This window comes from Lagopus leucura, unplaced genomic scaffold (genome assembly GCF_019238085.1).
Source record: "Lagopus leucura isolate 7727_CA_CO unplaced genomic scaffold, USGS_WTPT01 Super-Scaffold_100030, whole genome shotgun sequence".
Classification (NCBI taxonomy): domain Eukaryota; kingdom Metazoa; phylum Chordata; class Aves; order Galliformes; family Phasianidae; genus Lagopus; species Lagopus leucura.
Genome location: NW_024962281.1, coordinates 148951 through 162516, shown reverse-complemented (window position 1 = coordinate 162516; position 13566 = coordinate 148951). Strand labels below are relative to the sequence as shown.

Sequence of the window (13566 nt, the reverse complement as noted above, 5' to 3'; positions counted from 1 at the left end):
TCCGAGGACAGTAACTTAATCATTTTATTTTTTTGAAGCTGTGCTATCCTACTGGCTGCCTTTCTACTCAGTCAAAATATCTGCTGTTTTACCTGTGGTTCTAACAAACAGCTGTCCTTCGTGGTTGTCTGAAATTCCTAACACTTTTCAGTCCTTTGACATAGGCATGGAAACTGTCTTTATGTGTCTTATACTGCTTCATCATCTCTGTAACTCAAGACAGTCAAAAATTCTTAAGCAGCCAGGCAGACAGAAGGTTATCCAGAGAAGTTCAGAGAAGGACCAGAGGCACACAAACTCATGAAGTCAGTCTCCTGCCATGATCTATTAGCAGACCCATGTATTGGAACATGTCTGCTCTCTCGACCGCAATAACTTGGTGAAAAGTAGAGCATGTTCTCACATATAAGAGTAGGCACTTTCAAGCAGGCTGCACGTTTGCCTATTTGGGCAACCCGTCTTCAGCTGTGGGCTCCAGTCGCTCTTTACCCTCCTTCCTTACCCATGAAGGCAACACTGAACATAAAAATTTCACTGGAAAACACTAGGTGGTTGCAAGTCCCATCCACAACATCACATTCAACACACAGGTGAGAGGTACCAGCATCGCTCATGGTGTAACAGAAGACAGATTGAGCGGGGAGACACGACGTGTGGGAGTGCTATTGGCTGACAAGGATGCTGGGAGGAAAAAGGGAGTAGCAATCTCTGTGGAGGAGGTCTCTCCTTGGTTGCGAAGCTGTAAGATTTGCCGCAGCAGCGCCTTTCCTTCTTCTCTAGTCTGAAAACAATTTGTAAAAAACAAAAACTGCACACTGATGGATGAGTGCTTTCTGTGTCAAATTCAATATACAATCTGTCTAAATGTTAGTAATTTGTCACTCTATAAGGCCATCATTCTGGAAGATATTTAAGAATGCCCTCAGAACGTTAAGGTATGTCAGACTTTTTAACAATAATCCTCCCTCTTTTCACCTTATTTGCATATTACTTGGGTATTTCAGACACTGGTACCATCAACTACTGCAGCCATCCAAATATTCCATTTAGAAGTAGACTGGAGAAGCTTCAAATAAGCTAAATTCAAGTTCTTTTGAGTTCCAGACAACTCAGATAAGAGCCGGGCACAAACCCCGCAGCAGCCTTTGTTGGTGGCTCTCATAGGTTGGAATTTTAAAAAGTCCAGAATTTTCTACTTACAGGCTGCAGAAAATCTCAGAATATGAAGTCACTTACAAAACTCAAGCTTTTTGTCCCCACTTTCTACATTTACAAGATGGGCAACAAGAAGCCACGTGAGTAACCCCACTGTAGCATGGGGCATTCTAAACTTTTAACCACCTCCCCACCAAGATTTTCAGCAGCCTTAAGGCTGCCATCTGCAGCCTCAAATTCTTTTATTTAGTGAACACCAAAGTAATGAGACTTGATCCAGTTTTACTTATCTATGCCATATTCCCTGACTTGAGTCTATCACAAAAACATTCAGGATGAAATTGTTCATCTACGCAGCAGATAGCTCTCATTCATTCAGTGAAAGATTGGTCTACTCATAGGATAGCCAAGATTAAAGTCAGTTATTCCCCTAGTAAGACCCCAGGAATCATGCAACTACTCACATCATTGAATGAGCAGCATTTCTGAGCACAAGCTGAGGCTTCATCCCAGAGCTTACACTTGAAGTAGTACTGGGCAAGGTAACGGAAGGCAGTGCTAACCTCCAGATGCTCCACTATCTCCTACAGTGAAGAGGGTAAAAACAGCCTGAGTGTTTTCCAAGGTAGTTCTACACCGTGTTTACTTTTCCTTTGCTCTCCAAGAGATAGTCTTACCCCACAGGAATAGATATCCTGGATGTATTTGATATAGCACTGAGCAGCCTGTTCAGATTCATTCAGCTGTTCATGCAGCCTAGAAAAATACATAAATAAATGATATGAAATAGCCACTGGAACAAGATCACCTTGTCAGACTTCACTGGTCTATGAGAACCTATGAGAAGTCTGACCTTAACTAGAGCCACTTTTTTTTTCCTTAAGAATTTGCAAAACATGCATGTACTGTCCTCATAGAAAGAAATGATCCAGCCTGAGAACAGCTACATTATCAGGAAGGAAGTCAGTCAGGTGTCACCTGCTAGAAGCAGTGCAGATACAATTAAAGCAGGAACCTTTGTCTGTTCTCTTACATTCCAAGTCTGTAATAGAGTTTTTACATCCTACTCTTCCAGAGTTTGTTCTTTCTCCATGTTCCAAAAAAATCTTTATACAGCAGTTCCATCTTTTACCTGCCCATTTCTTGTGTGGGGGGTACGTGGGCTAAGGTGGTGTTGGTTACAGGGGTGGTCCTGGGTGGCACTTAACGGGTCACGGCTTCACGGGGCGGTCGCGTGTCACAGCATACAGGCAGTTGTTGCGCAGCATTAAATTGGCACTTGAGCTGCACCCCATGGAGTGCGTCTCTCGTTTCCCTGTGCTGGGTAGGGGTGCAGAGTGCCGGGTGCTGATAAGGTGTTGTGGACTGGGCTGGAATTGCGTGGAGGTTTGCAACAATTTCCTTCCCCTTCACTTTTTCCCCCCCCCTTGCATGTATTTTTTTCCCAATCAAAAGTTGGTGTTAACATCACTGTTCACATTTATTTCACATTAGATCCTATGCTAAATGTCACATTCGTATATCAGGAGAAAAAAAGGGTGGAAGGAAAAGGAGATGGGGATGAAATAATCCATCTATGATTTTATAAAGCATTAGCACCATGAATTGGTTTAAATTTCACTCTAACACTGACAGCACTGAAATCATCCCATGATTTGTAAGTCCCTTGTAATGCATCCCACAGTTTCTTCTCTATTTGCCCTGACAGAAACTTAAAGCTAAAGCTGGATAACAGTTTGTAGTCTCCGCAGACCTTCTAAAGGTGACATTTATTACACATCTCCAGAAGCAATACTATCTACCAGCAGCTGCACTTGTTTTCCATCTACCATTTTATCACTAGGTATCAAAGTGCTTTTTAAACACAATATTGACAATTCAGTGCTAATACATACTCACTTTGCTAGTTTCACCAATGCCATTTTCTCCACATCTCCCACAGCATAAGCCCTCCAATAGCACTATCAAGGAAGAAGAGTTAGTCAAGCACACAAGAAAAATGACTCTACATCATGATGCACGCGAGCAAGACAGAAACAGAAAACTACATGGCTTTAAAGCAAAAGGTCACGTATCAGCTGCATGCAATTCTCTCTGCTACTCTATTTATAGAATTTCCCATTTTAACTGCAACAAACGTTTTCAGTAAGCTCCTAACGTGCTATATACATTTCCAGTAGCACAAGCCGCACTATTTAACTGCAACTCCACCTAGTGTCTACAAGTGTCTCACTTACCTTCTTAGCTTCCACCAACTGATTGAGTTTCTCATAGCACTCTCCTAGAGCAACCAGCATACGAGAATCATTGGGTCTGTAAAAAAAAAAAAAATAAAAATTCCTAACTGTAGTTTAATGGACAGCCAGCTGATATTGCAGGGGGGAGACAAGAGGGGAAGCAAACCCGCATCTGGCAGTGTCCATCATCTTCTCTTACATAAAATTTCACTTATTAACCTCAGGCATCAGAACAGGCTCCCAAGCAAAATGCTCACACCACCAAGCCTGACAGAATTCAAAAAGCATTTGGACAATACTCTCAAACATACAGTTTGATATGTTAACAGCTAATTAGCATAACTAAGAGTTTGGAATAGTAACACTGCAAACCAAATAGTGCTGATACTCTTCTTTCTACCCCTGTATAGCTCCTGTATACAAATTCCTCAACAAGCAGACATCAGATGGTAAGACAGCCTACCAGGGGAATCGCCTGCTAGCTAGATGTTTACAAATAACAACCTATGGAAGATGTGGAGGTCAGAAGCTGTCATGCACACAGCAAATGCAAAATGATAGAGTTATCTATCCTTGGTGAAATCAGGAGAGAGGTTGGATTACATGATGTTAGCAGTCTCTTTCAACTTCAGTGATTATATGAGCGAATGCCCATTGACATGGCTACGTTTCCCACTCTACCTGAGCTGGTGGGCCCGTCGGTAATAATAGAGACAGTAAAACGGCATTTTAAGGATTTCATAGGTTTGCCCCAAACCATACCAGGCTCTGTAATCCCTTTTGTTCACCTCTATTGCATGCCTGCCAAAGAGAAAAAAACAACGTAGTCAGAAAGCAGTCAGGATCAGAGTTGGGCAAAAGACTAAGTACCATTTTTTTTTCCTTAATTCACCCCAAATATATACAAATAATGTTGTGTGCAGCATGATTGATACCTATAAGCCTGGATAGCTGCAGATGTGTTCTTCATTTCCATATATTCATGTCCCATAAGCGTCCAGGCTCCCAGATAACGAGGATTCAGTTTCAAGGCTCTCTGGAAATACAGTGCTGCTTTTTCATGCTGGCTACGTAAGCTATAATAATTTCCTAAAGCAAAAAGTCACAATATTTAAATAAATAGAAAACAATTGCAGAACTAAAAAAGAAACAAAAAACAGATGGAAGAGGTATAACCTAAGTTAGGAGGTACGTAATGCTATAATGTGATGGAAAGTTCAGCAATAATAGCAGAGTGGCAAAGTCCCAGGCTGCAGCAAACAACGATAAACCCAAATGCAGCAGCCATGGACACAAAAATGAATAAAATTTGCTTACCTTTGGGAAGGGATACCCTCACCTCCACTGTCAACCCTTAAATGAGGTCTGGGATCCTGGCTCCACCCCTTCTGGTCACTCAGGTACACTGCATGCACCTGAGCTCGCTGGGTTGGCCCTGCTTTCCCACCAGGTACTCAATCACTGCTTCGTGCTCTGCCTTAGCATTTCTGCTACAGAGGCAGTAGGTAATTTGAGCAGGATATATTACAGGCAGATGTGCCTGAAACCTCAAGAGTCCTAGTAGTTGTATCTTCTCCAGTGTTCTCACCAACTCCTTTACCAGCTGCACCTATCAGTTAAGATCCCATCATCTGCTCAGAAACTCACGGTCTGATCTAAAAAAATTTACTTCCCAGACTTGACGCACAACTGTTTCTGCTGGAGTTTGAGGACTAAAGGGAATTATCAGCTGCATGGGCCTTCATAATGTTTTCTTAACTACTTTCAGCTCTAACAGTATTACAGCAGCTCTTTCAAAGCTGAATGTGGGAAAGGTGGTACTCCCATCTGCTCTACTTTTTAGGCTGCCTGAAATCACATTCACCAAATGTTTTTGATGGCTCTGCCGGGTCATCATTTTCACAGCTATTACTAAAATTGCTTCCCAAGCCTGGAGACGGCGCAATAAGAACACATAAAAGGGTTGGCTCTCACCAATTACACAACAGGTCTCAACACGATACTTGTCTATCTCACAGAGATTGTGAGCCAGGTAGCTCAGCTCAGGCTTCATGCTCTAGTGAAACAAAGAAGTGAAGGTGATGAGTAAAGGATCATATTACAGTTTCAGACAAAGAAGACCTAGGCAGTGGACAATGCACACATTTCTGCTTTGCAACTCCACAAAACGGATGCAAACAGAAGCTGAGAGCTTATGTTCAGAGAAACTAGGTAACAGCAATTGCTTTGCCAGCGTTTAACTTACCTCTGAAAATAGTATCATCATGGACAAACAACAGAAAGGGTGCTTACCCTGACATACAGCAAGTTGGAGAAAGTGTCCATATTTTCTATTCTGTAAGGATCTTGTTTCCTTAGCTCATTAAAGATAGATAAAGCTTTGTCAATATCTGAAGAAAGAAGAGAAGATGTGAGAACAAGAACAACAAAGGCTAAGTTTGCATTAAAAGGCTTACTCCTATTAGTAAATATCACTGACCTCGTATATTGTGGTAGGCAACTGCAATCTGAGAGATGATATATGTGCTTTTAGAAAATCCTGCATCAATGAGGCTCTGATACTTCTGCAGAGCCTCCTCTATCAGCTGGAGCTCTGTATAAATGTGTGCAAGAAAGAACTCTTTCATCCATGTATCTGGCAAGGACAGGAACTTCAACTAGCAAGAACCAAAGAAGAGGAGGAAGAGATGACAATCAGTAGTATTCTAAGAGCCACCTGTGGCAAAGAATCCATTATCTTCCCTCCCATGAGCTAGTAGACAGTCTTGAGGCAGAAGACTTTCCTGTAAGCGCTTTCTTAGGCCATAACACCAGCTATGAAAGAACAGTATTAGGACCAAAAATTAATATTGAGCTCTTCCACAGTGGAGGCTAAAAAACGTCTAGAAATTAAGAACACTGGAAAATGAAAAAGAGCATCGAGATGCCTATTCTAAGAGGTATTACAGTATGGACTACATAATTCCATTTAGTCACTCCCAATCTACTCCATTGACTTGAAATAAAAAAACTGATGATTTTTCATTTGGTCAATTGGTGAAGAAATGATTGTTTTCAAAGATGATGGCACCAGCTTTCTCCTTCAGCTACTGGCTTAATTTTTACATTAAATTCAAGACTCCTTTAAAAGACTATTTTCTTCCCATCACTATTACACACATGAGGTTTTTTGTCTTTTTTTTTCCTTGTAATAAGCTACATGTAGAGAATAATCTAAATAATCTCACAAAAATTAATTTCCTGTTCTTCAAAAGATCAGTAAGGTTCTCTTCTGCACCCTCTTTACTTTCCAAAAATATACCTATCAGCCAGAATTGACTGAAGAATTACAGGAGTGGTCTCATAAACCCCATGCATAAAGACAAAAATCACCTTTTACATGAAAGTTCAATTCTTCGATACAGTTCATCTCACAGAGATTTTGTATTTGACAAAGGAATATCTACATTAGTGTTTTAGCCTGAATCAGTTTTGCTCTTCTGAAATGAATTTCTCAGTGATGATCCCCAGAAGCACATTTTATTTCACATCATGGAGCTGTATCAGAGTATCTTAGATTCTCTCAGGATAAGACTAAATTCAAGAGACACACTCCCATTACTAATAGGCATCTAAGCCACAAAACCCTATCAGAGGACATTCAAAGTAATCTCCCCAAATCACATACAGTATGAACATCAGGTCTTGTAAGTCGTTTCCTATTACAGATCCAAGCTTTCTGTGCTTTACTTGGTAAGTAACAAAGTAATTGACTTATTAAAGGCTTATCTTGTTCAGTGGTGCCTGCTGCTCCCATATCATTGCAAATAATTTGCACGATTGTAACTGACAGGAAAAGCACAAATTTCCAGTCATTAAAAAAAAAAACTGCAAACAGTGATTCTACACACATACCCTCAATTCACAAAAAACTTCGTAGGAACTGCAGAACTAGAATGCTCTTCTCCCCCTCTCCCCCGCCCAAAAAAAAACCAACAACACACAAACTACAAGCACACACACACACACACACAAAACAAAACAAAAACCCAAACAAACAAACAAACAAAAAAACCACAACCAACCTCAGGATGAACTCATTCATGTCACAAGTGGCTTTAACAATATAATTTACAATCCTGGGTTGCCCTGTCTGAGAGTCTCACAGAATACAGCAGTGGGCAACACTAGTCTTCTGACAACTGAATCAGGCTAAACTCTGTAACTTGTTATAACCACTTGACATCACCCAAGTTTTACCATCTCTTTATCTGTAATCAAGTTGCAAAGTTCCAGCCAAGCTCCCCAGTGCAAAGGTAAGACATGAGTAGCTTCAACAAATACATCTATTGCTTCTTTAGACAGGTCCAGCTTTCGCAGCACAACACCATACCTGTAAAGCAAATTAATCACTCATAAAACTGCACGTCCACATCAGTGTAGACAAATACATTAAGAACATGTGCAGACACTTACAGATAAAGGCCAAATCCATCCAGTTCCTGTGCTTTGTGCTTCTTACTGAGCTCAACTCTAAGCTCTCGTAAAGCTTCATTTTTCACCTGTCCTTTTTCCAGTGGTCCTGCATGTGAAGAAAGTCAAACACCCAGCTTTCATTCAGGAGTCTCAGTACGTTAACTGTGAAGCCAAGGGTACATTCAGAATCATCACCAACACGACCAGAAAGCTTCTGAGTCCGTGACTATTCTTCTGTTACAAAAATAAAATCTCCTAGTCCAATGACTAGCAGTTTAATAGAATAAGTAAGAAAAGAAATTCTGTAAACTGTATTAAGCCAATCAACTGAGAGAAAACGAAAGCAAATTATGTTACAGCCCACTATTACTCAAACATCAATGGAAAAGTCATAAAACCAAAATGATTTACATGAAGATGTGTTATTGGAAGTTTCATCATATCATCTCACGTTCCTTGACCGTAGAGCCTTACCCAAACTATCCACTGTCTCATCATCCTTCTTCTTTTCCCCTGACTGTAGAGAACAGAGGAAAATCAAAATTATTCTACAACAGCATATATAAGGCATGGTACATTCTACATGCGGAAAGGAAGCAAAGCCAAGGAATTCAGTGCTTAAAGGCAACTTCTTCTATCTTACCAGATATCTAGAGTACATATACAAGAAATAAGCTTTCTGACTCTTGCAGCCCCGTAAGAAATATGCAGCTCTGTCATATTCCTTTAGATCAAAATAAGATTTGGCTAATGTGTAGGCATCCAGATCCCGAGCATCCTCCTGCAAGAACAAAGAAGAGTTAAATACCTTAGAAATTCTGACATCAGGTAGGAAAATCACCCACTTACCATTTACAAGCATATCAATGAAGCTGCCTGGAAAGTTAAGAGAAAAAACTGCACAAAAATGCAACCACAAAACTGGCTTTTTGTTCACATTTGAGTTGAGTACTGTCAGAAAGCTCTCTTCACTCCTTCACACCATTGGAACTCATGGGAGAACAAGGATTCTGACAGGCTGGAAACATTTGAAATAAACAGTTAGGTTCCAAAAGATAAACTGTGGCAAGTCGCCAGAAGGCAAGAATTAGCTGTTCAAGTAAAATGATAACAAATAAGAAAAGTACTCAAGAATTTCACATCCAACAATATTAACCTGCTCATTTAAACACCAACATTTCCTTGGTATCTATGCCTTGAACAATTTATTGACAGAAAAGAACCTGGGAGTCTTGGGGGATACCAAATTGTACACAAGCCAGCTTGCCACAAGGAAGGACAAGGGTATCCTGGGCTGAACTATGTAAAACGTTGTCAGCAGGTCAGGGTAGGTAATCCTCCCCCCACCACTCAGCACTGACGAGGCCACATCTGGAATATTGTGTCCACTTCTGAGCTCATCAGTACAGAAATGACAGACATACAGGAGAGAGTTCAGCAAAGGACCATGAAAATGAAATGACTAAAGCATTTCAAATATGAGAAAATTTGGAGAGTTGTGACTGGTTCAGAGGAAAGTTGTGGGAGGGAAGGTGCGGGGGGGATCTCATCAATGTACATAGATACCTGAAGGAAAGCTACAAAGAGGAATGAGCAAAGCCCTTCTAAGTGCAGTCCAGTGACAGGACGAGAGGAAACAGGTACAAACTGAAACAAAGCAGTCTCTGTAAACATCAGGGAGCACTTTCGTACTGTGTGGGTGACAAAGCACTGTCACCAGGGCTTCTGGTGTCTCCCCCCCTGAGAACCTCAAAGAACACCCAGACATGGTCCTGAGCAACCTGCTGTGAGTTGTCCTGCTGGAGTAAGGAGAGGGGGACTAGATGGACCTCAAACGTTTTTGTGAAATGCATTTATGACATGTTACACTGCAATAACTTAAGGAGTATTACACCTACAAGTCCTACAGTATGTCTATGGCGGTGTTGATTACGACACAACTCACTTTTCCTGTGTCCTAAAGAGCACAACTTTACTGACAGAAAATAATTTAGACCGCAGTAACTTTTAAACCTTAGCTAAAAACCCTTAGCTAAGATGAATGCTACGTGGTGTGATTTCAAATTTAACTTACAAATTTCTCATTTAAGACACAGCAAAACGGCTTCATCTGGGAAGTACACTCAGGTCTGTCCACCTTCCCGGAAAAAATATACAACAAAAAGGAACTTAACAGCGCTGTAAAGAGACCAGCACTCAGAAACGTCTCCTGCACAGCAGCTGTTAAGAATACCGCTATCGCACTTCTCCGTAGCAGGTTTGGAGACAGGTTGGAGCAGTAGGTCGCGGCTCTGCCAACGGGAAGCTCTGCACAACCCCCTGCACGCCCCAGCCATCCCGCACCGACGAACGCAGTCGGGCTCGGCCCCGCCCCGCGCTGACGCTCGCTAACGGCGCGGCAGGCGGCCGAGCCACTCCGCCCGGTGCTTACCTCCGTGAGCGCAGACGGCGGCGGCAGCTCGCTCAGCAGCAGCGGCTCCAGGGCGAACGCCAGCTCGGAGGCCCTATGCGGAGAGACGGCCGTTAGCACGGTGCCCACCGGGGCGCGCCCGCCCGGTCCGTGGCGCTCACCACTTCCCGCTGTGCTGCAAACCGCGCTCACGGCTGCGCTCCGCCACGCTCAGCAGCTGCTTCTTGATCTCCCGCAGGTCCGAGAAGTCAGCGCTCCCCAACCCCGCCGCCGCTCCCACGGCCGCCATCCCGCCAGCGCGCCCTACAGCCAATCACGGCTTCGTGTACTGAGTTCCCCTCCGCTCTGTAGACGCAGTCTTCTCATTGGGCGAGTTCGAAGTCTCGTTCCCAATCACAGAAGATGCGCTGAGGTTTTCATGTCTGATTGGTCAGCCGGCGCGGGGGCGGCATCCCACCGCCCTGCGGCCGGAGCGCGTGTTCCTGCGGGCGCCGAGGCGCGGTGTCTGGCTTTAGCAGGCCGCTGTCCTGGAGCGCGGGAGAAAGCAGGAGACAACGGAGGCAGCCCTTCCAGAGAGCTCTGGAGAAGGGTTGGTGCGTATAGAGGGCTTTTTGAGTGGTCTTCCCCAACTTAGCAGCAGCTGAAAATCTCACTTACTACTGATTTTCCAGCAACACCTTTGATACTGTTTCTCACAACGTCCTTCTGACAAAGATAAATATATACTATGGTCAGTAACCGGATGGCTGAGCCCAAAGGGCTTTGGTCCATCTGCACGACGGCCAGATGCTAATGGGACCCCACAGGGCTCCAAGTTGTTGTCAGTGTTATTGAAATGATCGGGGTGCAGGACTCAAATGCATGCTGTATAAGTTTGCAGGTGATACTGCATTAAGGGGAGATGTTGACTCCTTCCTGCCTTGCAGAGAGATTCTAATAAATTAGGCTGGGCAGTCACCAACCGTGTTAAAAATCAGCACAATCAACTGCTGCGCTCTGCACCTAAAACAGAGTAGGCCTGGCTCTGTGTACAGGATGGAGAATAGGAGGCTGAAGTGCAGCCCCTCATGAAGCTCAAGTGACAGCAAATTGAATTTGAGATGGCAGCTCCTCTGGCAGCCCAAAGGGCCACCTGTGACCTGCAGTGCCCCAGGCCCAGCACTGCCAGCTGGGCCATGGGATTGTCCTGCTGTGCTTGGTGTGACCTCACCTCAAGCATTGGGTGCACATTTACATGCCACAATATCAGGAGGACATAGAACTATTAAGTGCCCTATTAGAAACACTATTAGTGCTCTCTAGATTTTAGCCAGATATATTTTAAGTTCAGTTGTAGCTTTGACTAAAAGTACTCTGCCAGCTCACATACTTACACAAGATGTAAATAAAAGTTCTTCATGAGTCTTACTATTAGGCAAAGAAGTCCAATCAACACACAAAATGCCTATGGCTCATTTGTCACTCCCCTTGCCCTGCCCCAAAACACAATTGAAAGAGACTCATTTTTTTTTTCTGCATATAATTTATTTTTTGTTATCCCTACAGTCTCATATCCTTCATATTTGGGGATGAGCTGTTAAAGTGAGTTGCTCTTTATTTCCAATAATTTGTATTTGATATTTTCTTTATAATTGCATTGTTTTAAGTTAAGATCATAAAATGATACGAGTGAATTTTAGCAAGGCCTATGAAATAAGTTTACCAAAGTCAGTTTATCTTCCCATTCCCCCTTGTGTGCTGTTTTCCTGGTGAAAGCATTCTTAGTGCGCTCTATGAGATCTCAGTAGGAAATATGGTGCTTTCTGCAAAAAGTGCACGAGGCGCTGCTACCATATGCATGTAGCAAAACATCCTTTGTGTCACATTCTGGATGTGTGCCACTTTGGCAGCGATGTTCTGGCTACTTATATGATTGCACTTCTGGAAGAGCAGCAGCTCTATAGGTATGACACGCTGAGTTGTTCAAAGAGAAAACATGGATTTTTCTCATCCCCAACCCGGCAGATCGGTATGAACGCTGTCCTGCAGCAGCCCTCCGGCTGCTGACGCTCGTGATTCCAACCGCTGAACAGAAGGTGGCGCTGCGAGCTCTTGAAGTGATATAAAAAGGCCAGAAAGGGCCTGCGGTGGCAGAGTAATTGGTAATTCGATTTCTCAAGACTTGCCTCACGATGAGAACTCATAATTCTTTCTGTCATTCCGTTACGTAATAAATGTATCTTTTAAATGACACCCAAGGCTGGCTTTTAGAGCAGGAGAATAATTAAATACTCTGCATGAAACTGATAATATCTGGAAGAGATACTGGCTGACTTAGTTGTGCTGAGTGCCTCTGGAGCTTGTTTGCTGTGTCACTGTGCAGCTATCTGGCTGGGTCTGGCTCTCATCCCTCACAGAAACGTGGTAATAAAACCAAAGTCAGTACCTATCCATTGTACCAATGCATTGCATTAAAAAGATTTAATTTTTCCAAAGTTAAAAACTTCCAAAGTATAACCATCCCTCAGTAAGATCAAAAGCAAATGGCCTTTACAAATAACCAGCTGCCTTGCTAGGACAGTGAATTTCAGCTGTTGGCAGATGTTCCAACCACAGTTAGAAAAATCTTGATTTCTTAATTACTTAGTTTCTTTATTTTGCTTCTCTTAAGCTGCACTTTTGAATTTGTTTAAAAATCAAGCGTGATTAGAGGTTTTATAATTTTACACTGTAAAACCTTCAAATAATAAAAGCTTTTCTTCCACTGGTGCCTGGATTCTCTGTGCACAACAGTTATGCAGCTCCTGCTATTACTTGTTACAGTTTGCCAGAACATTGTTAAAATAACAGCTTGGAAACCACGTGATCCTAAAATGAAAGGAAACTACTTACACTTAATTTGCACCAAGATTGAAGATTAAATTCTCACAAACTGTGAACAGTGTTCAAAAGACAGGAGATTGTCTAACAGGTGTGAGAAAGGTTACCAAGAAATCTGTATCAGCTCTGTGATGCAGTTGTCAGGGTCTTGAGCAGGGAACTTTTGTTCTTTGGGAGTACTCTTCTCAAACTTTTCATCCCATGGAGACAGCCATTTCTTTCCACTAGCATTCTTACATGCAGAAATGAGTTGAATTGAAATTGACTAATCAACTGAAATTTGATGGCAACTTCTTCAGAAGTACTTATTAAAATAGGCTGTATTATATACATATGCCTTAGTAGGGCCTTCAGGAGGCTCTGCTCCCTGGCACAGAGGTGACAGACTGGCCTGCAGTTCTTTGGAGTTTTTCCCCCCTTCTTGAGAAGGGGGGGGGGGGGGGGGGGGGG

General features: G+C 42.7%; 1 protein-coding gene across 1 annotated transcript; it reads right to left on the bottom strand.

Annotated features, from left to right (window-relative positions):
- CDC23 (cell division cycle 23) lies at positions 1-10546 on the bottom strand. Its single transcript, XM_042881631.1, has 16 exons — positions 10419-10546; positions 10279-10351; positions 8491-8628; positions 8322-8364; positions 7848-7953; positions 7632-7764; positions 5872-6049; positions 5685-5782; positions 5367-5448; positions 4328-4481; positions 4074-4193; positions 3393-3468; positions 3055-3116; positions 1833-1911; positions 1620-1739; positions 1-781 (listed from the first exon to the last, which is right to left on the bottom strand). The coding sequence occupies exons 1-16, from the start codon at positions 10544-10546 to the stop codon at positions 611-613; spliced, it is 1761 nt and encodes a 586-aa protein (XP_042737565.1). The 3' UTR covers positions 1-610.
- Between the last annotated feature and the right edge of the window lie 3020 nt (positions 10547-13566).